Raw genomic sequence first — 27,661 nt, forward strand, 5'->3', positions numbered from 1 at the left:
TGTACATTTCAAATACATGGTATAAAAAACTTGCCAAGCAAAACTACAACAAAAGTTGGATAAGCTCGTAAAAAATTTAGAATAGATAATAATAGTACAATAACCAGTTTTTTTTTTACAAAGTATAAACAAATTTTATACTTTGAAGGCACCTACCTATATATCAAGGAAGTGAGATTAGAATGAGTAATTGATTTGAATTTACCCTAAATATCGATACAGCATAACTTGCTAAAAGGGTGAATCATATAACTAGGGCAAATAACAATGATAAGTTATACCCCTAAAATCATCACTATACCTAACTGTTATGTAATAATCAAATCAACCTTTTCTCTACTCACTTATATTAAGATTTCTTTCCCTCTTTTGTATGTCATTTCCCTTAGTTCTCGAGTGATTTATTTTATAACAAACTAACAGAAGATATAATGTATAATATTTTAATTTAATTTATGTGATACTTCTTTAAAAAACATATTATATTGCATATTTAAAAAGACAAAATGTATTGAAAAAGGACTATATCGAAAATATATTTAATTAATTTAATTTAAACAAGTGAAAACAAACAATTGACTGAATTAATTGTTGAAATAGTCGGGTATGAGTGACTCATATACCACGTACAGTGTTGATCACGGAATCGTTTGTTTTTTCACGTCATGTAAGTAAAGAGAGATAGAAGGCCATACATACATGGCTGATATTCCAATATAATACATACTATACAATATGAACCTAATTTGCGCCCTCAAGGGTAAACAGTGATGTTTACGAAAAAAAGAACAAAAGTTGTTTAATCTCTAACGGTTTACAAAATGGGTCTTACGGACCCAAAACCCAATTGACCTATGTTGCTCATTTACGAACTTGACCTCACTTTTTACGACCTAAACACACTGTAAAAATTTTAACTTGATATATTTTTTCGTTTTTGAGTTATCGTGATAACAGACGGACGAACAACCGGAAATGGACTAATTAGATGATTTTATGTAAACATATACCAAAATTTTGTCAGCATTTTGAAGCATCAATATTTCTAAGCGTTACAAACTTGGGACTAAACTTAGTGTACCTTGATTTATTTCATATACATGGTATAAAAGGTTCATTTTTGTACGAGAAGATCAATATTAAAGGCAGTATTCTGGTCTAGAAATATGAAGAACTCGGTATTTTTTATGCATATTTTTAATGATAAGACCCTTAAGAATATGTTTTTAAACGGATTTTTCAAAATTCGAATTATTTTCTGTGGGGTAGCATCCCCCTTTTCAAATTTAAATTTATTTTTGACCATCCTAACAGTATTCAAAAGTCGGGCTTCCCCCCAAAAATGCGATTTACTTATTCGCTCCGTGCGTGAGTTTCGTTTCCATGGTAACGATACACTACTTTAATTATAGAATTGTATGGATGCATATATAATTGTATGGATTGCATTTAAGACTTACATTTAAAATTTAATATTCTTGTCTCACAAATTTAAATAAATAATTATGATAATTTACATTTGAAAAATAATATTTGTGCAATTTGATTTCTTATTTCCACAATTTTTAATGCATTAAGTTTAATTAATTCGTGTTTTTCAATAATTTTAATTTGACATTTCTATTACATTAACATGTAAAGAATTGCAAATTAGTCATAACAGCCCCCTTTAACACCAAAATTTTTCACTTAAAGCGCTGGCATCGATTTTATTGTCCCCTACCATGACTACGCACACAACGATATACTGTTATAATATCCACTGAACTAATCAGAGCTTTATTTTCAACCAATTTTGTGTTGATATAAAAGTCAAAAATACTATGACGGCCATATAACATATAATCTTATATATTTAAACGAGCAATTCTTGTATATATATATATATATATATATACAAGAATTGCTCGTTTATATATATATATATATATATATATATATATATATATATATATATATATAATATATATATATATATATATATATATATATATCAACGATCTTGGAAATGGCTCCAACGATTTTCATGAAAATGAGTATGTAGGGGTTTTTTGGGGCGATAAGTCGATCTAGCTAGGTTTCATTTATCAGAAATTTCGTTTTATCCGTCTTTTCATGAAAAATTGAAACATACAATGTAAAATAGGACTGTGCCTGACATCTATTGGTGTATAACGTAGTTAATGAAATACAATGCAAATTATAACATAACAAAAAGGAGGCGTTTGAGTAGTCTAAAGTGAAAAATATGACTCTTGCTGACATCTATTGGCGAATAACCGAGCAAAGCTCGGTCATCCAGATATTGTATAGTATTATGGCAATCACAAATTATAATTTACTTTTAAATTAAGAACTATAATCTGTAATTGCAATATATTTCGGGTTTTGTATCAAAAAAAATGAATAAACCCAAAATGAATATTAAAAAAAAAAATGAATAGAATTATTACAATGGTTTAGTATCTAACAACGTAGTCAAAACAAAAGTAAGTATAGACATACCCTTTTTTAAACGTTACTTTAATATGTCCTATTCCTTTAAATTTACATAACATCAAATATAATTAAATTTAGTCACGAAATAGATTCATATAAATGATTTCATTAGTAAATAACTAAATACATTTGCTTATATGGCGTTACTTGTAAATTCTAATCATATTCGTATCATATCGTATATGAGCGACAATAATCATAATTTTTTAGTCATATTTTTCCCGAAAATCTTGACTTATTCACTGTATCGAAGGTCAACGGGGTAAGTTAGAAGTATGTTATAGATCCGTTTTATTACTTCCAGAACAAAATTTATGGGTTTTTGGAGATATCAGTAATATGCGAGGATTTTCAAGGGAAACTATAAACTTCAGTATAACGACCTCAAATTGGACTGCTGTGTGGTCTGTCTGTGGCATCGTAGCACCTAAACGGATGAACCGATTTTATTTTTTTTTGTTTCCCGAAAAGAGGTGTTATATAAGTTTGACCGCTATGTGTGTCTGTCTGTGGCATCGTAGCACCTTAACGGATGAACCAATTTTTATTTTTTGTTTCTTTTGAAACGTAATTTAATGGGGAGTGTTTTGGATATGTTTCAAGTATGAGCTTAGGATTCCTTACCCGAAAAATTTCTAGGGTTTTTTTAAATTTTATAAATTTCACTTGTTATAGCTTTGAAAATTTGTGCAGCCTCTCCCAATAAAGCTAGAGTGAAAATCGGTATGTATATTGGGTCAGTAACTAAGCAAGTTTCATTTTTTTTTTCAAATCATCTCTTAACAAGAAATATATAATGAAGAGGAAATATAGCTTAAGTAGTGGAGCTTTGCAGCTCGCGAATTTTACTTTCCGTGTAACAGTCACGTTTATGATTACGTTCCAAGATAACAATTTTGTACACTTAAAAATTTATAAAAGTTCCTTGTCCTTTTCATAGACAAGCTTTTATTTTTCATAAATATTTTTCTTCATTATCCACGCCAAAATTTTTTGAACTATATTCACATTCAAGTTAATTTTCTACGTTGTTGTTCATTGGAACAAAGCTTTTCTTTTAAATATCTAAGACATTTTCGTTCTAAAATTAAAAAAAACCAAAAACAGCAATTGTGTATAATTTTCCATAAAATTTTAGGAATGAAAATATAAATATCAAGTTTTCTCAAAATAGCCGTACAAGGTTGTTTAAAATAAAAACGTAGCGGATTTCGGATTGCTTAATAAAGAATCTGTTATTTTTGCTTATAGTTTTTTGCGTTGCATATATAATATACATTACCCATTTAACATTAAAAATCAGATACGATAAGAGTCAATATACTTCAGTCATTTAAAACAACAGTCATTTGTTAACTGAACTTTAAAAAACTGTATTATTAAGGAACGTTAAACTCCCAATACATCTTACAAAAAAACTCACCATTCAACTTGGAGAAAAAAATTTTTTTTTAAATTTGTGTCCCCACTATCATGCTTATACATCCTTAATTAGTCAGGGACAAAGTTTTTTTGTGCCTCAATAATTTATTAAGGTTTTTACTTTAATTTAAGTTTTAGTTTTTTTTGATTTAGTTCCATCGACTAGTTTTGGAAAAATCTATGACAACACATCATCCATCTACCGTTTTTTCATAAGACGAATGTTAAATATGTCTACTTTTGAAGTAATTTATTTATTTAATCGGGCAACTCTAACTAAAATTTTCGGAATTGATTTAGACTTAGTATAACTTCATATAAACAAAAATCATCAAGCCTTTTATCCAAAGTTGCCCCTGCGCTTGTACATCCTTAATATAATTGTTTCCGTGACTTTTGCTTTTTCAATAATAAAAAATTTAGCTGTTCTCCAATTATTTCTTTCGTGAAAAAAAATATTCATAAAAACAAGATAATTGAAAGAGCAAATTATTGTGAAACACTATTATTTAGGCTTTCAATTTTTATAAAAGACTATATTCTGAAAACTTCAAAATTTAATGTTTCAAAATTTAACAAGTCCTACAGGGCTCCAAGCCCCTATACAATAAGAATTATATTAATTACCTGGACCACCTTGCAGATCAACATCTGCGTACAATAAAAAAAACTATTGATTATACCATTCTAATATACAATAGTGAAAGTTAAAAAAATAAATAAAAAATATTAGTTTATAAAATCTGATAAAATTAAGAACTCTAAAATTACTATGAAAACAAGTGAAACAAACAATTGACTGAGTTAATTGTTGAAATACCATGCATAGTCAGTGTTGATTTCTTTATCACATAACACATACAAACATGTGACACATACATAACTGATAATCAAGTATAGTACATATTATAAAATTTCCGCCTAATTGGCGCCCTCACGGGTAAACAGTGATGTTTACGAAAAAATGTTTCAAACAAAAGTTGTTTAATTTTTGATAAGAAACATTTTTTACATTTAAACTTTTGTTCTATCTCTAACGGTTTACAAGATGGGTCCTACGGACCCAAGACCCAATTGACCTATGATGCTCATTTACGAACTTGACCTCACTTTTTACGTCCTGAGTATGCTGTAAAAATTTCAGTTCGATATCTTTTTTCATTTTTGAGTTATCGTGTCCACAGACGGACGGACGGACGGACAACCGGAAATGGACTAATTAGGTGATTATATGAACACCTATGACAAAATTTTTTTCCTAGCATCATTATTTTTAAGCGTTACAAACTTGGGACTAAACTTAATATACTATGTATATTTCATATATGCATGGTATAATTAATTTAATAGCAATATAAAGATATTAAAAAATCATATTTTTTTTTTATTTTGCATCATTATAAAGATTATTATTTATTTTTTTTTAAATTATATGAATATTAAAGTGGGCGGACGTGTGTATGGCCTTAAGACAACTATTATACAATTCAACTGTACAAATACTTATAAGTAAAGCTATAAAATTTATTATATTATGGTTATGTGATGTGTGTAGACTTAAAGTAGACTCGAATATCGACTTGACCTTCTTTTTATAAAACTTTCATCAGAATATGATCAAGAGATGAGAAAATGACAATCTTATAATATCTTCGACAATGGACAGCAATCAAAGTTAATTTATCGAGAAATAATTATAATAATACAGAAAAATCGTTTTACTACCAGAAAATTCGTTGTTTTTTTTTCTCTTTGGAATGCAATATTTCGAAAACAACTTTCAATTTTGGCAAACAACACACAGAGAATTTTAGAGTTCGACTTGAGATTACACAACTTTACAAAATTTCAGCAACTCACTAAAAATAAAGCTGAGAGAAGGTCTATTACTAACAAAATTAGATAAAATTAAACACTAACAAAATAATATGTACTAGCTCGACCCGAGAAGAATTCCGCAGTGCGGAACCTGTAACTAAAAACAAGCTGGAGAAGTAATATACAGGGTAGACCATTTAAATCTATACACCTATATTTCGTTTTGTAGTTAACCAATAAAAATACCGTAAACAAAAATCGCAGAGTTTGATGAGGGGCAGGTAGGTTCCTAGTGCGCGGGGTATCCCGAGCACTAGTGTATAATTTTGTCGCGGTATTCGTGTTCAGCGCCCCCAAAAAACCCCAAGTAACGAGTTTGGATTGACTATATAACGAATTTCCCGAAATCTCCAAGATACGGCAGAGATACCGTTCACCCTGGACACCAGATACCTCGAAAACCAATTCTGTCGCGATATTTGTGTTCAGCAACCCCGAAAACACCCGAGTGGCAAGTTTCGAATCATATTAACCGAATTGTGATTTTAGTATATTTACGGTTAATTTAAAATGCAATTATAAAATGGTCAATTTAGGTCACAAAATTTCCTGGCGCTCTAGCGAATCGAATGCAGAAAACCGCATTCAAATCCGTCTCAATGTTCAAATTTTAGAACTTTAGTGGTTCGTTTCCGCAACTAAAAAGTCATTCACTAAAGCTTGAGTTATTTACGATATTTAAATTTCGATAACAGGAAAAGTGAATTTTTTTTTTGTAAGTTTTAATGAGCTTCTTTTAAACAAAGTATAATGATAGTGTGAAGCGTGTGAATGTCCCTGATGATGTGGATGTCAAATTAACATAATGGAATTTAAATGTCATAACTTCCGTAGTCTGCAATCAGTGAGGCGATTATACATATAATACTTACTACTCATCATACAGAGTCACCCTTCAGTTCTAAAGCATTATTCACTTTAAATAAAACAGATCACTATTTTTTTATTTATAACAAGTGAAAACAAACAATTGACTGAGTTAACTGTTGAAATACCATGCACAGACAGTGTTGATTACTCTATTACATTACACATACATATATGTCACACATATATAACTGATATTCCCATAATGCATACATACTATACAATTTTCGCCTTATTTGCGCATTCAGGGGTAAACAGTCATATTTACGAAAAAAAGTTTCAAACAAAAGTTAGTTATTTTTTTATAAGGAATATTTTTTATATTTAAACTTCTGTTCTATCTCTAACGGTTTAAATTCATTTTGATATCTCTTTTCGTTTTTGAGTAATCGTGATGACAGACGGACAAACAGACGACAGACAACCAGAAATGGACTAATAAGGTGATTTTATGAACACCTATACCAAAATTTTTTGCTTAGCATCAATATTTTTAAGCGTTACAAACTTGGCACTAAACTTAATATACCTTTTAAATAAAACTGAGAATCTAATAATGCCTCATTTTAATGTTTTTTTGTGACGAATAAAAATAATTTTGAAAAAAAATCGTTAAGACTTTTTTTCGCGGACTTAAGATGATTTAAAAAGTAGTCGATTTTAGTAATTTTTTTGTTACAGTTAGCGCAAAAAAAACACAGGAACGCAGATTAAAGGTGGCTTAGAATAGGAAAGATGTCACTCCTTGATCTTGAACTGTTTGAAAGTAATTTGAGGGTTTGCCAAAATTTTTCCCATCAGTGTTTAAAAATTTATGATGGGTAGCACACTTTTACGACTCTCGGTACTGTATTATTACTTTATTTAATCCTGTTGCAATTAAAAATTTAAAAAAAGATAATAAAACATCATCAACATTAAAAATAATTAAAAAAAAAAAAAAAATCCTACCAAGTGAAAGATTCGAAATGAAGAATATTTGAAAAGAGGTCAAGGTTTTTTATCTCTCTATCAAGTTTATGTTGAGGGCATCAGCTAATCAAACATTTACAATGCTATAATTATTATATGAACAAATATATTGTATTTAACACATTACTATTTATTTTGTAGTAATACATCATGTAACTACCATTGTTTTTTTTGTTTTTTGTTTTTTTTGTTTTTGTTTTTTTAGAATGTTCCGAAAGCTGAATATGGTTTCACAACCTCCTATAAATAATTTTCAGGAGGTTAAAATGAGATTTTTAGGAGTTGATTATGAGAAAAACTTAAAACTGATATTACACAGAACCAAAAACACCCAAAATATCGTTTTTCAGCAATAGGGTTAACTCAATACTAAATATGCCCAGTCCGAAAAAGGAAGGTTAGTTTAGAGTGGCTGTCCTGGGTTGGGACACACTTAGACCATAGGGTCCGTTGTGATACCGAAAAAGGGTTGGTCCATTCTCGGCCACTACTGCATGAACCATTTGGAGCTGTTTAAGAACAGCAGGAGTGCTTTGATGTTGACGGACTTTAGGTCGGAGAGATCGTCAAGGGGAGGCTGGCTCACCCCCTAACGCTTGACATAATTAATGGATGGTCCTTAATTTGAAGGGACAATCTCCATTTCTAAAAACACGACGTTAAAAATTTTTTGTTTAGCTTAAAAATTACCACACATTTGTCGATAGTATAAAGTAATAAGTGCAGGTCGAGTAGAATAGAATAAGTTGGGCAGAGTTTGGTATTCTGACGGTTTACTAATCGTGGAGATATCTTTTAGATCAATTTTTTTTTTTTCTATAAATAAAATTCTGTTTTATAATTAGTTATACACAAAACAATTAAATTCATTCATTAATAGATTGATCCTTATAACAATATTTATTCACACAGAAAAATAAGACTAGAATTCATCTCATTTTATCAGAACACTTAAAGCTGTTTTTATTATCTTTAATATAAAATATTATATTTTTTCAGTGTATTGTGAAACAAGATATTGATTAAAAAATAAAATTAATTAATAAGAACAACATTTATTATTCTGATAAACAATGACAGACTTATAACGAAATTATTATGGTTGTAATTTTTCCTCTTTTTTTATTAATCAACAATTATACATTTGTGTATTGTTATAAATTCGAATGTTATCTGTACAACATACCAAAATAATTTATAACAATATAAAAAATTGTTTTGTTAAGAATATTAGATTACCTTGTTAGCTAATATTGTTACCTACGTCATGCGAAAATCTTAAATTATATTGATATAAAAATGTATTTATTTATTTGAGAAACATGTCGTAAAGGCAAAATATGCATGAGTGGAAATTATTAAATCGATCAAAACATTTCAGGTCATATGGCGCTATAAATATTGCTGCAAATTGCAGTTTGCAGATGATGAAAATAACTTTAAGTGCCTTTATATTAATTTTTAAGTTCTAAGAACAACCGGTATCAGCAAAATTTCTTGAAATACTTATATAAGTTTACCTCGCTTCTCTTCTGCTTTCAAAGCTAATATGAAGCTATTGGCCATGTTTCATCCAAATGGGAGTTAAATTCGTTCATGTAGAATCACAAAAAACAAAAAAGACATGGGCTGGGCATGATTTTAAAAAAATCAATTATAAATTAAAAACAAAAGTTCTAATCACATCTGGCAGAAAGCAAGACGAAAATTGAACAAGTACTTATGGATCAAACATTGACTTTGAATAAGCAGTTCACCTACAAGGTGATCCGATCAATATTTTCTCAACAGTTACTTACTAACCGGGAAAGTTCTATTTTCAAGATATATGGTTGAAATTTTGGGGGAAATAACATTTTTGGGAGTATTTCCAAATCATTTTCCAGATATATGGTTGAAAATTTGAGATAAATAACATTTTTGGCAGTATTTCCAAATCATTTCAACACTCACAAAACTATATTATTTTTTTCCAAAATTATAACACTCTCTATCTGGAAATAGAAGGTTTACCGATTATAAATCCATTGAGAAATTATCATTATTTATAAACGTTACCTACCATTTACTGAAGTCCTGCTATTATAACTTGGATCACCCTATAGATATGCTGCACATACATACAAAACGAAGTAAACCTTAAAAAATTAGATCTTAAATTCTAGGAACGTATATGTAAGGACTAAATATATTATTAACAGTTTCATTATATGAAAAATTTATCCTTTATTTTCACAAATCCGTTTTTCCGAAACAGAATCCAGATCTTTATAGTAAATTTTTTCGAACTATTTCTATGAAGTTGTGTTAATAAAGAATTTTTTTCCACTTAATTTTATCAACAATTGGTGGCCTATTTTACTTTCAAAAATCATTGTTGTTAGAGTGCCTTTAAAGCAATCCTACGCGCTTTAATGCATATTTTTATCTTCATGAAGACATATTGCCCCATCTTTAAAGTCTGTATCATCATTGAAAACAGTTTGATAAATTTTTGTTATTATAAATTATAACTGTCTACTTAAATATTCACCTCATTTCTGTTATCATTAAAAATTAATTTGAAAAGGATAAGATGAGTAATTAAATTATGAAAAATTAAGTATATCAAAGTTTAATTATTTCAAAACAGACACATTTTTTACTTATTTTGAAAAACATTTTATTCTCATTTTGAAAAACTTTTCATTCGCCATCATTAATCAACCCCTGTATATGTTATATTTATTTAACATGTGAAAAGGAAGGATATCCTGGATGAAAATTTGTTTTTGGTTTCTAAAATGTTACCAATCCAATTCTACGAAAAAGGCTTGTACATTGATATAGTTTTTCAAAAAATATGAAATATAAGAAAAAGTTTATATATACAAATCGATCGGATTTTACGCCCGATAACTTTGTACTGCACAATTTTTTTTCTAAAATGCATAGTTTTCGAGTAAATTGCAAAACATTGTGGAAAAACGTAAAAAATCGTTGATTATTCCGAAATCGCACTTTCTTTTCTACGCATATGAAATTTTTATTCTACAAGTAAAAGGCTTAAAATTGGAATAGGTAATATCACTGCACCAAACACTTCAGTAAATTTCAACTAACTTGATGGGACTAATCAGGATTACAAGCCCTTGTGCAACTTTTTAAGCTATTTAGATAGATTTATGATTTCCATCAAAACAAATCAAGTAATAATTGATTTTAATTGATTCCTCAATTGATAAGAAAGCAAAAGAAATTTTCACATTAACAATATTAGCTACGTTTAACCCGAATTATTTAACTATTTTATTCAACGGCTACGACTACAATTAATCATCTGTAATAGAATACGCACACAAGTTTTGTAGCAACTCAGGTGAAACATCATACTTCATTATTTCAGATTTATTAGTCAGTCACATGCTATCAAAAAATGTAGCAACTTGATACAATTCTGGGGCCATGTTAAAACCATGCAGGAGAGTAAGATGAACATTTATCAATAGAAATATAGTAGTGGATGTGTTTTTCAGTATTTATTTAGCCAAAATCTCATTTTTCAAGAAAAAAATAGTTAAAAAAATACATAAATTTTGATCGCAGCGTTATTGGCTTAAGTCATTTAAAGAAAAAAAAAGAGTGGGTTATAAGCCCAGCAGCGAAATAAAAAGGTAATAATAATAAATAATTTGTTTACTAATGAATGTTTTTATTTAAATTTTATTTTGTTTCATGCATCACGGCAGATTAATGTAATGAAATTGATAAATTTTTTTTTGAAAATTAGGTCGGTCTGTATAATCTGCAATATTTTGCACAATAAGCTGAATTTTTTTGTCCGATCCTTTTGAATGGAGTCTGCCAAAACGTTTCAGAAGTTCAATGTTCTCATATCTCTAAAATTTGGCCTCCAAAGCTATAGCGGTTGCTGTTGGGGGAGCTCACGAAGTCCATTCATGTAGACACGTCGAGTGGAAATTACTGACCAACAGTTTTTAACGATAGACACATCCATCATCCAACTTCCCGGCTAGAAATGTGGTGAGGAAAGCCAAAAAGTCACTAATGGGCAAGTTTGACTTACGCAATTTGCCTAACTTACACAAGCCTAGTTTTCCTCTTATTAGATCCACAGAAAGCAAAACGAACTTTGGCATGCCGAAGAAATTTCAAACTTGGTAGTGATTCCGAAATTCTGTGGCATTGCCGCAGGCTGGCAGTTCGGCTTGCCAAAATTTAGATGTAACTAGAGAAATCTATACCATTGCCGAACTTCAGCATACAGTTGGAAAGCCTAACTGGTATAAAGTAACGGTAAGCGGAGGTTTATCGAAGTTCGGCTTGCCAAATTTGGGACTAACTAGGGAAATCTATACTTTTGCCGAAGTTCGGTATACAATTGGAAAGCCTGGCTGGTAAAAACACATCCAATGCAACAGTTCTATAAATAGTATGGTTTTTGGAATAAGTGTATCAAGTCGGTACATTTTTTGATGGCATACAACGGACTATATATTTTATAAAAAGATATAAAAAAAATTACATCAACCATGTTTGTTTGCACTTGTCAGCAAGCAACAACAAACAAACAAACAAACAAACAAACAACACACAACAAACGAATAAACCAAAGGAACTAAACTAAACGAATGTGTATGGCGGATGCATCGCATCGGTTCACAACACATTTTATATACAGGTCATGTACTTTTTTATATATATTTAGTACCTATCTCGTACTGTACTATAGTACTATAACTTTTTATAATAAGGCATCTTTTTATGAAACTAAAGCAACAACTCTACGATACGAATACGAAGTAGATCTAGCGTTCAATGTTCAAGCGTTGAGCGTGTTTAGTTATGTGTGGGGATAGATAGGCGAATCATTATTAACTATTTACAGTGTATGAATCTAGAAAATAAAAATGTGTATGTATTTCAATTAAATATTGTTACTTGAGGTTTGTTTTGTCTTTTAATACACAAAATGAAAATATAATCGCATGGATCGCGATGAAATAGCCCCCGGTTCGGATAATAGACGTTTATATTTTAAGATGATCACATCCTAATATGCATTTTAAGAGCGTAGGACATGCGTCTTCATGTGAAAACTAAACGAGTATTTAAAGATTGTCTTGTTGACATAGTATTAAGGAACGTTCAAGGGAGCGTTTTGTTAAAGTGCGTTTATAACTACATGAGTGTTTGTTGTAAGAGTTCACAAGCTAAATCGCAATTACGCCTTACGAAGAATTAACAACTTAGGTTTAGCATGTGGACACATACAGGGTGGTCCATTTTAATCTACACACCTAGATATCTCGTTTTGTAATTAGCCAATCCCAAAATAACTTGTAGGGTTTGATGAGGGACATCATGTTCTGACATTAGGTTGGATCTAGTTCTGCGGGTTTCTTTAATAGCCAATTTAGATCTTAAACGGTAAGAAATAGAATAACACTTTAAATTAGAAATCGGAAGAAATGCAATTTCAAAATATGTCATTATTGCATTTAATCGAAAGAAAATACGCTTAAAGTTTATCGATAATTGTTGATCGAAATCATGGACAATGGCGAAAAATTTAAAAAATTTAAATTGTTATCCTATCTCTTACCGTTTAAGATCTAAGTTAGCTATTAAAGAAACATGGAGAACTAGGTCCAATCTGATATCAGAACATTATGTTCCCAAACAAACTCTGAAACTTTTGTTTCAATTATTTTTTGCTTGGCTATACTTTTAATAATTGATTATTAGTTTTCCAAATTAATCTTAGGCTTGTTACATAACACGCTTGATACACGCTACAGTGATCAGGCAGCCGAAGTGATAGACGCAGATCGAGATTTTCAGAGAAGATCTCACAACCCCCCCTCTTCTCTAACTTATATCCGTCAGAGTAAAATACGACGTCCTTTGGTTTAACCAGGTCCTCATCTCAATCCTGTCTGGAGGGAATCTTTCCTGAGAACCTGTTCCCGAAGTTAGGAGAAGGTAAAACGTAGTCAACGGATCTTGGAAGTAAGTATCTTCATAATATCCGTGCATGACCATAATGAGCCTCAGCCCAGGGTGAGACCAGATTTAGCCTGAGAGCTGCACCTGCTTCGCATTTCTCTCCAAAGAGTTCAATTGGCAGGAGGTGCAGAATTACTTCAAGTGCTTTAGAAAGATGATCCTAAGAAAACGTGATTTTTTGGGAACGTTCTTAACACTGTTTTGATGTGTGAGTTTTATTCTAGCCACAAATTAATTCTAGTCTAAAAATCCATCTTGTATGATTTTTAAAATACAAAATGAATGTTAAAACAACCAGTTTTCATTTAACATTCATAATAAATATTATTATGAATTGAACATAATAAAAATAATATATTTTACAAATAAATAATGTAATATGTAAGACAAACACCGGTTTTATTACAAGTATAAAATATATTCATAAAGTTGAACCAAACCGAACCGATATAAGATGGATATGGATGAGTCATAATTACAAATATAAACTATATTATTTTTAATAAAAATATTAAAAATACATCAAACACAATCATATATATATAATAATATAATCCACTTTACTTGTACATAGGTTTTGTTTTTTATTATTAAAAAGTATTATTAATCTCCTTGACTTTTGGCTTAATTATACAACCATAATCTACTTTATTTCTCAAGGTTACATTTATCAATTCAAAAATACATATATTTCATATTAAGTCACTTTTGACGGTATATTATATACTACATTATTTATAAATTCAAACAATTGAAATTTTAGAAGTTGCTTTGAAGGTATCTTATTTATAAATTCAAACAATAGGGTATTCCACTATTTTTGAAAAAGTACTTGAAAATGTTGATTTTGCTAATAAAAAGCCACCAAAACTTTATTTCGGAAAAATACACACGCTTTCTTGCCAAAAACTTAAATTAAATTTTAAACCTTTTTAAACTGTCAAAAACGCGGGCATCCAATTTGACGACGTAATATGGGTATTACTATACCAAATAACACAAATAAGTTGGACAGATATATTCATAGACATCTGATTATAATAAATATAAATACTTATTATCTATGTATATATTATACCCAGCTGTCTACATTGAACTAACTAATAGTCTATGACTCATACCGCTATGACATCACAGCAGGGTTTTCCCGCGTTTTAGGTCACGTGATATACAGTTTAAAAATTACGATTTTTAATTTAAATATTTTAAAAGAAAAAAGTGCTTTTATGACTCGAAATCAGAATATTTAAGTAAATTTTTACATAAATTTTAACTTTTTTCAAATTTCATGAGTTATTTTTGACTAACGATAATACTCTATTAAAGTTTTGGATCCAAGTTTAATGTGAATATTGGTATTTGCATTTTTTTTAAATCTTTTATAGTTTTGGAGAAAATAGACACCAAATGTTTGTCCTAATTTACTACCTCACGGGAAAACAATGATGTTTACGAAAAAATGTTTCAAGACCCAATTGACCTATGTTGCTCATTAACGAACTCAACCTCACTTTTGTTCGTCCTGAGTATGATATAAAAATTTTCCGTTCCGTTCCGCATACCGCGGACGGTATTGGTTACGCGTCTAGATTTCGCAGAAACAATTGCACGAAATAACAATTTTAGGTACAAATTTTCAGTCCGTTTTTGCACAAACTGTATGGGGTACGAAAAAATGTTTCGAACAAAAAATGTTACTTTTTTAATCAAGAACAACTTTCTAATATAAAGTGTTAATCTATCGATTATCAGTTATGGAGTAGTTTCCATGGTAACGATACACTTCTTCAATTATAGAATTGTATGGGTGCATATATAATTGTGTGAATTGCATTTATGGCTAACATTGAAAATTTAATATTATTGTCTCACAAATTTTAATAAATAAATATGATAATTTACATTTGAAAAATAATATTTGTGCAATTTGATTTCTTATTTTCACATTTTTTAATGCATTAAGTTTAATTAATTAGTGTTTTTCAATAATTTTAATTAGACATTTTCTATAAAATTAACATGTAAAGAACTGCAAATTAGTCATAACAGCCTCCTTTATCGCCAAAATTTTTCTCTGGAAGCGCTGGCATCGATTTTATTGTCCCTACCATGACTACGCACACAACGAATACGGGGTAATAAAATTGTATTTGTAAGTGCTAACTTTATACTGCTAAAGTAATCAAGTAATCAAGCAATCATTATTTTCTAAAGTATTCTTTTGATCCTGATGTATTCTGTGTAGGTTCCAATTGAACGGATAAAAACAAATTATCTACATTTGGTTCTTGTCAAGCAGTTTAGTACGCCTTCGTATTCATTATTGTATTTTTTGTTGTAAATTTGAAGATATATAGACAGCTTAGCTTGAAGCATTTTAACATAAATCAAGTATTAAAAATCGATAATGAACTCCAAAAAAATTGAATTTGGTATTGATTGAACTGTCATATACATTGTTCAATTTTTTACGGGTTGATCGATTAAATATGAAACAAAATTCATCATGGGTTGTGGTTTCTATAATAAGCTTTAACTGAATGTAATATATTATTTTTCTAGAGTCAGGTATAGTATTTTACAATCTTTTCAGAACGACTGGAAATTTGAGAGTCAGTTGTTAAAGGTCGTGACTAACAGTGGTCGGATATACCTTCAGTGCACTCAAGCGCTGAACTATAAGATTTTAATAAGTTTAGAAGAAACAGAAAATATTTATTACATCTGATTATCTAGCAATTAAATATTAACGAAATGGCGGGCCAATTTAAGGTCTTTGTTAAACTGTTAAGACTTACTTTGTTTGTAAATAAAAGCAGGGCGAGTGCTTTTACAACTTTTATGGGATAGAAGCAAGAACGTCCGGAGCGTGAAACAAAGCTAGATAATACCAAAATTATGTGATTTAAAAACATTCTCGTACTTCGCACGATGCCGACAGTGCTCGAGGCTTGCCGAAGCCGAAGTCAATTATTGTTTTGTTTACAGTACTTAATACTATAAATCTTCTTGTTTGAAAGCCGCTTCTTTGTCATCGCTGCCTTTCAAATTTCGCCCGTCTTTCTGAAAGAATTTTCAAATACTACACTTGGCCCTAAACCTATTATTTGTCTTTATTAAACACACGGATAATCAACAGGTTTGAATATCGTTATAGAAATTTCATTTCTTTAAAAAACCGGTGTTCATTTTTTTAACCATATTTGGCTGTAAATATTAGTTTAATAATATACTCATTCAAAGCAAAGTATTAAAGAAAAATTTTAAAAACACAACCCACTGCGACTTTGTACAGAAGGTTAAAAGGGTGTGAAATGTTGTGCCTAAAATTATTAAGTTATGAGAAGTATATTTAAAAATTTATTTTACATAAAATTTAAAGATCACTCGAAAGATTGTTTATTTTGCTTGAAAATGAGCTATAAAAACTCCCGTCAGAGTTTTTTCGACCAAGGTATATTCGCTTTCGACAAAATTGACACTTCTGGATTTAAAATCATGTATATAAATATGAAATTGGCAGCTGAGACTATATACAATCATAGAATAATAGTTGATTGTCTATATGGCTGAAATTATTAAGAAAAAAAAAAGAGGCACAGAAACCTACAATTTTGCATAGCTTTTGGGGATATAACTGAGAAAAATCATGAGATTTTAGATATCACCTTTTTTAACAAAATGGCGACAAGATGAAATTCCTAAAATATGGACACCTAAAAACCCCTAGAATATGGTTTTTGACTGTAAAAACAAAATTGAGACTGACAAAATTTACTTAAAAAAACAACATGCAAAGGCTTAAAAGATAAAAGGAGACAGTTTCAGTTTTCGGATGACATGAGACAAATGTCAATCCGATAATTATTTTACGGGAACTTTTTATAGTTTATTTTCAAGAAAAATGAACAAACTTTCGAGTGGTCTCAACATATTTGTTGTACAATAATTTTTAAAAAATATTTGAACAATTCTAAACTTTATATAAAATTTAGATTCCATTCGCAGGGCGAAACTGTACGATTGAATACGTCGAAAATAGAAAGTATTGAATGAACTTTTGACTTTTCTCATCATCACTATTGACTTTTCTCATCATATATTTGTTTTAAAACTTTTTTCCCTATATATCAAAAAAAATTGTTAGGCCATAATTCTGTTTAGGTCATAATTTTTTCTTAATGTAAGGAATTAATTCCTAAAGTTTGCCAAAGTATTTTTGAATCACCCAGTATACACCTCTGATTACAAAAACGTAATGTATTTATATGCATAGATATATGCACTATTCGTTCATTTCATATATAATTCATAGATAATACAAAATAAAAACCGTTATGTGAATATAAAAGAAGTCATGTTCTAACGTTAATTTTTACACCGTGTTTAATATGACATTACATTAAATTGTTTTGACCATTTCTTTTCTTTTCCCTGTCCATATTTCAAAGGAAATAAAAGAGTATCTTTTAACCAAACATCATTAACAATATGATTTGCATAACCAAATTTAGCATTGTATTCTTAAACAATTTAAAACAAAATTAACTGTGAAACACACTGCAATCAATGCCTTCATATACAGGGTGTCTCGTGACTCGATGGTCATAGCTTAGGAGTGTATTCTCTGGACAATTTTAAGTCGAAAGTGTCTTTTGGACTTTTGTCCAAAACCCAATAGTTAAGGAGTTATGGGCACTATTGAATGTAACCAATAAAGTATAGGCATTGTTGTGTAGAATAGTTTAAGGTTTTATTAATTAAAAATTTTCATACAAAAGTCATGGCTGATACCAAAAATTTGAATAGAAAAACCAAAATAGCTTGCAGAATAGCTTCTGTATGAAAGTTTATAATTAATAAAAAAAATTTCAACTCCCTATCTTTTATAGTTTAAGAGAAAATAGACATCAAAGTTTTGTCCTAAATTACTCTATCACAAAAAAATGTTTCGAACAAAAGTTGTTTTTTTTAGTGGGGGGGGGGGTGGGCATTTTTTGCATTTCATTTTTTGTTTTATCTCTAACGGTTTCCAAGATGGTTCTTAACGATATAAAAATTTCAACTTGATATCTCTTTTCGTTTTTGAGTTATCGTGTTCACGGACGGACAGACGAACAGAAAGAAACGAAAATGAACTTATTAGGTGATTTTATGAACATCTATAGCAAAATTTTGTTTATATCATCAATATTCTTAAGCGATATAAACTTGGCACTAAAATTAGTATACCTTAATATATATTTCATATATACAGGGTATAATAATTTTCTGATGCATGAAAAGTTAAAATGAAACGAACACCAGCGATTAATTACATATAGTAATTACAAAATAGTTATATTATTTAAGTCGTGTAATCGAACTGATAAGAAGTAAGTATTTACAGAGTATTTATTTATAGTTAAATAAGTATAAATAACAATAACGTATGTTTGTATATGATTAAAATAAAAATAGTCGTTGAAATGTAAAATTCCCTTGTTTTTTTTTTTGTCAAAAGAACAATATAGTAAGTAATTTTTTCAAAAAAATTAAAATTAATATACTAAAGTCACGAAACTTCTTAAAACACTTTCAATTAATGTAAATACATCTGGAGTAATTAATGAACTGTATAAGTATTATTAGCATGCATTCTCACGATACTAACTTGCATGATGCACCAGTTAATGAAAGATATATTTAACATAAATACATATTAGAATAGAAAAATCATAGTTAGTATGTATATAAAAAAATAAGCGAAAACAAACAATTGACTGAGTTAATTGTTGAAATACCATGTATAAACAGTGTTGATTACACTGTAACATTATACATACATACATGTCACACATACATAACTGATATTCCAATATAATACATATTAAAAACTTTGCACCTAATTTGCGTCCTCGCAGGTAAACAGTGATGTTTACAAAAAAAAATGTTTCAATCAAAAAATGCTTATTTTTTTATAAGGGACATTTTTTACATTTAAACTTTTGTTCTATCTCTAACGGTTTACAAGATCTATGGACTCAAGACCCAATTGATTTATGTTGCTCATATACGAACTCGACCTCACTTTTTACGTCCTGAGTGCGCTTTAATTTCAGCTTGATATCTTTTTTCGTTTTTGAGCTATCGTGCTTACGAACAGACAGACGGGCAGACAACCGGAAATGGATTAATTAGGGGGTTTTATGAACACCTATAGCAAAATTTTGTTCGTAGCATCAATATTTTCTAGAGTTAGAAACTTGGGACTAAATTTAATATACCTTGTATATATGTCATATACATGATATAAAATTAATGTAAATGCCACATAACTTCAATATACTCCAGATGCTAACTGGAGTTCTGGGAACAGGAAGATTTCCTGAATCAGTACGGCCAAACGCCATAAAAAGAACAAATAATTGCATTTTATTGAAAAGGTTTTATATTCTTCTCAAAGAAATGTACGTAACCAAAAAACACTTCACGCGTTTACAATTAGCCATTTATAATTATTTTATGTTTTTTAGTGCATTACTAATAAAAGTGTCTCTGCTTATTACACAGTTACTATAAATAATTCAATATTATAAAATAAATAATTAAGAATTAAAAAAACCGACTGCGTTAAATAAAATCAGACAAGAAAGAAACAAGCCCAATAGTTTACATAGCAACTTTAACAGTCGAGATCCATTATGGGAAATTTTGAGCCGGTTTAGATTTTAATGGGCCCTCCCGGACTGTTAAAGTCGCTATGTAAACTATAACTGGACTTGTTTCTTTCTTTTCAGATATAAATTAACGCAGTCGGATTTTTTATTTTTTTTATTTGCCCCCTTTAGATTTATGAAAGATTTTAGGTCTCTTGGAAAAACTGTCTATTTCCACTTGAATTCAATATAAGATACCTTTTCGACGGGTTAGGATAGTCCGGCTTCTTTATAATAATCGGAGGCTTCTGACAGTTTTTCTTATTGGGTTCAAAACTAACTTAACTTTCTTTTTATATCCATTTATTTAGATTGAAATTAAAACAATAAAAAAGATGCATAAAAAATGAGTCATTTTTTCGCATCTTATTTTTGGTGAATTTTTTATCAAACTAACGCACAGGGCGCTATCACGCACAGGGCGCCATCAACCACCCTCATGCCGGTATTATCCTAGACTATAAACCAACATTTTAAGAATTTTAGTTTTTAAAAAATACAAGAATCATTCAAAAAAAATACACACACAAGTAAAAATTATAAATTTTAAGATTAAATAAACTAACTTTTACATTTTCATCAGAAAAACAATCCTCAGAAACTATAAAAATTAATTAACATGCATTATATAGAGATCCCTTAAAAAGTACTTAATACAAATTAATATCATTATCATGTAATGGGATATAAATGTAACTGTTATTTGCGGATACAACCAAGTGGCGTTAATATTGTGTAAAATGATACAATCACAAACCACACAAATACAACATTACAAAATACATCTCTTTTTTATAATCGAAACATACACATTAAAAAGTTGACATCAAAAATGTAATCAATATATATTTTATTATTTTATATTTTTAAAGCTATAAATTTATTTGGGAAAAGCGCGTGTTTACCTGTCTTGAAGTTTTATAAGCTTGTTCAACTTCCGCGGTAGTTCCTGTATTATTAATCAAAGTCTTTTCATTCACTGTAGTATTTTTGATATCACCATTTACCGCTGATGTTGCACCATTTCCATTACCCAATGCCATTATTATTGTAATGTGCTGAATTTATTTGAACTGTTTCACTTTCGAAGAAGATACAATATTTTCAATTGCATAATAAATCTATTTCAATGTCATGATTATTAATATTATTTGATTAATCAACAGAAAAAACACAATCAATATTAATTATCACAATATATCACTAAACACACATAACAATAATATCTGGTTTTTCAATCAAAATTATTAATTTTTTTAATTTTTATTTCACTTTTTATATAAATAACACGACTTAAAAACATATACAACTTCAAATCAAGATTATTATTATAACACTAAAATAAAGATCCTCTCTCTCACGGTACCTCGCTAGTCACTTCAAAAATGTTCCATAATCTTTGTGGTATACATACAGCCAAGTATACACTACACTGGTATTGCTGTTTATGTGGGTTTGGGAGGGGTTAAATTGATAATCTCCAGTGAACTTGCGCAGTATGCTTTTATATTAAAAGTATACGGTTTTTTACCTCTATATACAGAATATTACTTTCTATGTATTTTTACGTCTATATACGGGCAATAATAAGAACTCTATGTAATTTACAATTTACAAGGTGGTGCAAAATCATCTATAAGGTTTAAATTCCGTAGAGTAAGAATAAGCCTGAAGTGATTAGACACTAGGTCACTAAATGCTCTATTTTATGAAAATTTTTATACCATGCATATATGTAATATGCAAGGTATACTAAGTTTAGTCCCAAGTTTGTAACGCTTAAAAATATTAATGCAATGAACAAAATTTTGGTATAGGTGTTTATAAAATCATCTAATTAGTTCATTTTCGGTTGTCTGTCCGTCTGTCCGTCTGCCTGCCAACACGATAACTCAAGAACGAAAAAAGATATCGAGCTTAAATTTTTACAGCGTACTCAGGACGTAAAAAGAGAGGTCAAGTTCGTAAATGAGCAACATAGGTCAATTGGGTCTTGACCTATGGGTCCGTAGGACCCATCTTGTAAACCGTTAGAGATAGAACAAAAGTTTAAATGCAAAAAATCTTCCTTATTAAAAAATAAACAACTTTTGTTTGAAACATTTTTTCGTAAACATCACTGTTTACCCGTGAGGCGAAAATTAGGCGTGAATTGTATAGTATGTATTATATGGAGATATCAGCTACGGTTGTGTGGCATGTATGTATGTGTAACGTGATAGAGTAATCAACACTGTCTATGCTTGGTATTTCAACAATTAACTCAGTCAATTATTTGTTTTCACTTGTTTTATTTGTAGCTAGTATCCTTCGGTATGTTTTAAGCCTGATACATTTGGTATCAGCTTTTGTAAAAAATAGTTAAGGAATTAACAATACGCTTGGATTCAATAAAAATCGGCTTTTTGATTCGATTGTTAAAAAGAACGAATTATTTTCGATTAAAATTAATAAATAAAAATCAATATCCACAACTGACTTGTCTTGTAGCCATAAAATCTAAAATTTGAGAAATCTTCTGGAAAATGGATTAGAGCTCAAGATTTATTTCCTACATCTTTAAATAATACGTCCATATATTAACTGCAACCCACTCTCTAGCACCCACAAAAATAGAACCGTAATCATAACTCATTATGTGTGATCATGACCCAAATTTCTCATCTCACGTAATCCAAATGAAACACGATAATATTCCACTTTTTTTCTTTTTTCTTGTTTAGAGTGTAGAACCGCTTTAATAATGATACCAGTGAAGCCAATGGTCTTAGGACCACACCACTTTGGGGCATTCACCAGCCACGTCATAAATTAAATCCAGCGGTCACCAAAAAATAAATTGCAAGTTGAAGCTTTTCTTCCAGTTGAAAGCAAAATCAGAAAAACTTTGCTGATTACCAGTCTTACCAGCCTCATGGTTCTGCGCACTGAAATTGTCGTTTTTCGTGATTTGTCTTTTGTAAATGTTATCGATGTGTTTGCTTCAATTGAATCCCGTAAATTTGCTGTATCCTAAACATAAGTATGATTCTGATGATTGACGATATTACAAACAACATTCTGTGAATAGCCGAGTAAGATTAATCATCAAACTATATCAGTCCGCTTCCACAGTCTCGGTTGGTAGTCTCTATTTCAACCTTTGTTCTTATAGGTTTACGATGCTAGGGTTTAGCATAGAACTTCTTTAGAGAACTACAATTTTTAAAGATACATATTACTTGAAACATATGTAGAATGCATAAGATAGATTCAACTCAGCGCTATGTACTTCTACGCCTATGATAGGTGAAAGAAAGCGATAGTTTACCAACTCCGTTTTGAAAACTGATGGCTCGATTCCATTATTTTAAATGTAGTTTAAAACATCTGAAGTAAACTTTTAGCCTGTATATAGAGGTTGTGTGGCGTTTATACCATACATTTTTTATGCGTTGGTAGAGAAACTAAAGTAATAAATTACTGATACAATACTACAATCATAATATGTAATGTAGAAAAAGTTACGTCTCTTCTCTTGAATTTTATTCCATACCTTAATATGAATTATTTACCTCAGTAAAAACGTACAAAATTCATATGAATAATTCAGATGAGTACACAATTGTGTTTATTTTAATCCAAAAAAATATTGTTGTATTTGGTACCTCTACCATATTTATATTATCTCTTGTGTGAGAGTCACTTTCATATTACAGTATCAAAATGAAGCTAAAGATAATACAATAAATGTAACAACATTCGATATTAGGTATTATTATATGTATACCTACCTAGAAGTTTTAAGATAATCACTACATGTACTGACCTACATATAAAAAGTATGTTATGTATATAGAAGTTTCGTATTGAGTTCGAATTTCTAACAATGAATTTATAAGTTTAAAATATTGATTATAATAAATTGTGTATCTTGACTTCCTCAAAGGTTTAGCAAGATCAGTCTCTCGTTAAAGACCACCATCATACTACCTTAGCCCGACAGCATTCGCGTTATGAGCATTTGGTTCACGCTCGATTTAAAACATAAATTATTTTTATTTTTCAAACGGTATATGTGTTCGAATTATGAATTTTTCAGATTTTTTCACCTATTTACAATTTTTGTCAAGTATATTGTGAGAATTTCTCGCATCACGAGGTTAAAAGTGTAAGCAAAAAAATATTAACTTTGAAAATTTTCGGGACTGTTCGTGTAATTTTGATAGTTTAATATAAGTCGTACTCAGTTAAGGATGTACGAGCGCCAGGGCAATTTTGGATAAAAAGCTTGATTTTTTTTATGAAGTTGGATTAAGTCTAAATCAATTAGTGATAATTATTTTAGTATCACTATACGAAATAACTAAATAAGTTTGACACATATATTCATAGACATCTGATTATAATAAATATAAATACATATTATCTATGTATATATTATACTCAGCTGTCTACACTGAACTAACTGATGGTCTATGACTCATACCGCTATGACATCACAGCAGGGCTTACTCGCGTTTTAGGTCACGTGATATACAGTTTAAAAATTACGATTTTTAATTTTTTAAAAGATAAATGTGCTTTTATGACTCGAAATCTGAATATTTAAGTATATTTTAACATAAATTTTAACTTTTTTCAAATTTCATGATTTATTTTTGACTAACGATAATAATATTGTATAAAATACTTTTTGTCTATATTTGTAAAATTACATTATCGAAAAAATTCTAAATTTTTCTTAAATTAGGTATAAATTAAAATCTAAAACACCAAAGCAACTTTGTACTTAGAATTTTTTCTATTTATATGTGTGTGGACAAATTATTAAATAAGAGTTCAAGCTTCTCATCTTATTTGGCGGTAGATATTAGGAAAATATAAATTTTCTAAAACTTATATTTGACCAGTTTTGTATTAGTCTAATATTTACGAAGAACTCTTGGATTTTGGATGGAAAAACAAATCGTTATCATGTTATAGTAATATCAAAATCAAGCCAATACAATAAATTTAATAAACAATGTACGATATTAGATAACATCGAAAAGTTTTAAGATGATCTCTACATGTACTGACCTATATACAACAAAAAGTGGGTATGTTTGTTATATCTATTATATATATTTTGTGTAGGTATGTTGAATGTAGATTTTAGTCACTGAACTTCTCCTAAGTCACAGATGGACCGATTTTGATGACATTTTTTTGTGTGTTCAAGTGGATCCAAACATTTTGGAGAGTTCCGCAATCTAAAAATTAAATTTCATTAAATGGTGGGAGCGCATATAAATCATATATGTATTACATTATATCATATATTACATATATATTACATACAACTTGCTACGTATTTTTAATAGTATTGAGGTGTTATTATTATTACAACAAAATTCATATATTATAAGGCTCTCTAACATTCTCTAACAAGATTGTTGACGAATATAAAGGCAAGTTACGAGAAAGTGATGAAAGCAAACTAAACTCATCGTCATATAGTTGGATTTATCGATATATTATCATCAGGACTAATTTTAATAGGATAAGTCTCATTGCTCTGTTTCGAGTTTCAGCGAAAACTAATTTCCGTATAATTTTTAACGGTAACTTAATTAAATTTGATGAAAACGAGCACTGCAACTCATTAATTTAAAACATGGCCAATATTTTCCTTTAAAGAAAATTATAACAATCGGAAATAAAATACAGTTAAAGTGATGAAATAATATGTGTTATTTCTTTTAAAAGTGATTTCCTATAAATCTTTACTCACAATTTTCGTCTAATTTTCTCAAGTTCTAACAGAATCCATTATGAAAATTTTAAACAGAAGTCTTAAATAATTTCATCACTTTAGCGAGGAACGTCCTTAAATAAATTCATTTACTTTGTACATTCTTCCGCTGCCTACGATTGTAATTACATAATAATAAAATTCGTTAATAATATATCATAACATAACATGTTGTTTAAACATCATTTATAAAATGGTCTTGTAATGAGTTCGTTTATTTTACTAATGGTCATAAAATTTATAATTTTATTTATCCTTCTTTTATAAAAACAAACAAACGGCTACACTCTTTAAAAAAAAAAGTAATCAATATACACGATACACCAATATTATTGTGTTTACAAATCGGAAATTATGTCACCGACAATGAGTATTTCTTGTTTATATACAGGTGATCAATTGGGTTTATACATTTTATACCATGTATATGAAATATATTAAGGTATACTAAGTTTAGTCCCAAGTTTGTAACGCTTAAAAATATTAATGCTACCAACAAAATTTTGGTATAGGTGTTCATAAAATCACCAATTAGTCCATTTCCGGTTGTTCGTCTGGCTGTCTGTCTGTCATCACGATAACTCAAAAACGAAAAAAAATATCAAGTTGAAATTTTTACAGCGTGTTCTGCACATAAAAATGAGGTCGAATTCGTAAATGAGCAACATAGGTCAATTGGATCTTGGGCCCATCTTGTAAAGTGTTAGAGATAGAACATAAGTTTAAATGTAAGAAATGTTCTTTATAAAAAAATAAACTTGTTTGAAGCATTTTTTCGAAAACATCACTGTTTACCCGTGAGGGAGCAAATTAGGTTCGAACATTGTATACTACGAATTATATGTAAATATCGGTCATGTGTGTGATATGTATATATTGCTGCCTATCTCTCTTTACTTACATGGCGTAAAAAAAAAAACTATTCCGTAATCAACAGTGTCTATACATGGTATTTCAACAATTAACTCAGTTAATTGTTTGTATTCAGTTGTTTTATATTTAAAAACGATTTCATATAAATAAACGCTTCTTACTCTTAAATGTAACAACAAGGATAGGTATTTTCTTTTCCAAAAATTGTAGTTCATTTACAGTTCCATGGCAAAAAACCACACAAAACTATTAATTTTGTGGATATAAACATGATTAATGAACAATATTCTTAACCAGTGCCGGTGCATGCCAACACAAGGCCCTGGACCGTTTGTTTTTTGTAACGCCTTCGAGGTTGTCATTGAATTTCAGCCAAAGAACACTAGTCAGTACTCAGTGATCACTAAGGAATGAGTATCGATATATTATTATCGAAAATAATTTTTTTTTTTGGAATTTGACGAAACTTAAAGAGAGTTTTGAGATATCGCCTAAAATTCTGAATGAAAATAATAAAAAAAAAAATCAAAAATCTTGTTGAATGTACGATTGGACTACAAGCTTCTGAGGTATCGTCTGATTCCGAGTTTATTATATTCAATTTTATTTTTTGGAAGAAGCCTTCGCCTCTTCATTTCTCCTCTCTTTTGAGTGGTGATTGTTGCTT

At 29.5% G+C, this 27,661-nt stretch overlaps 1 protein-coding gene across 4 annotated transcripts in view; it reads right to left on the reverse strand.

The window, feature by feature from the left end:
• Nucleotides 1–21,758, reverse strand: part of LOC123298970 (ankyrin-3-like) — an 84,342-nt gene extending 62,584 nt beyond the window's left edge. For 2 of the 4 annotated variants that reach the window (XM_044881073.1, XM_044881072.1), the window contains exon 1: nt 21,251–21,757. In XM_044881073.1, coding sequence (XP_044737008.1) covers nt 21,251–21,388 — 138 coding nt within the window. In that variant the 5' untranslated portion in view covers nt 21,389–21,757. Of the gene's footprint in view, nt 1–21,250 lie in introns of all 4 variants that reach the window. The other 2 variants (XM_044881075.1, XR_006535289.1) reach the window with 2 other exon arrangements.
• Between the last annotated feature and the right edge of the window lie 5,903 nt (nt 21,759–27,661).

This window comes from Chrysoperla carnea, chromosome 4 (assembly GCF_905475395.1).
Source record: "Chrysoperla carnea chromosome 4, inChrCarn1.1, whole genome shotgun sequence".
NCBI lineage: Eukaryota > Metazoa > Arthropoda > Insecta > Neuroptera > Chrysopidae > Chrysoperla > Chrysoperla carnea.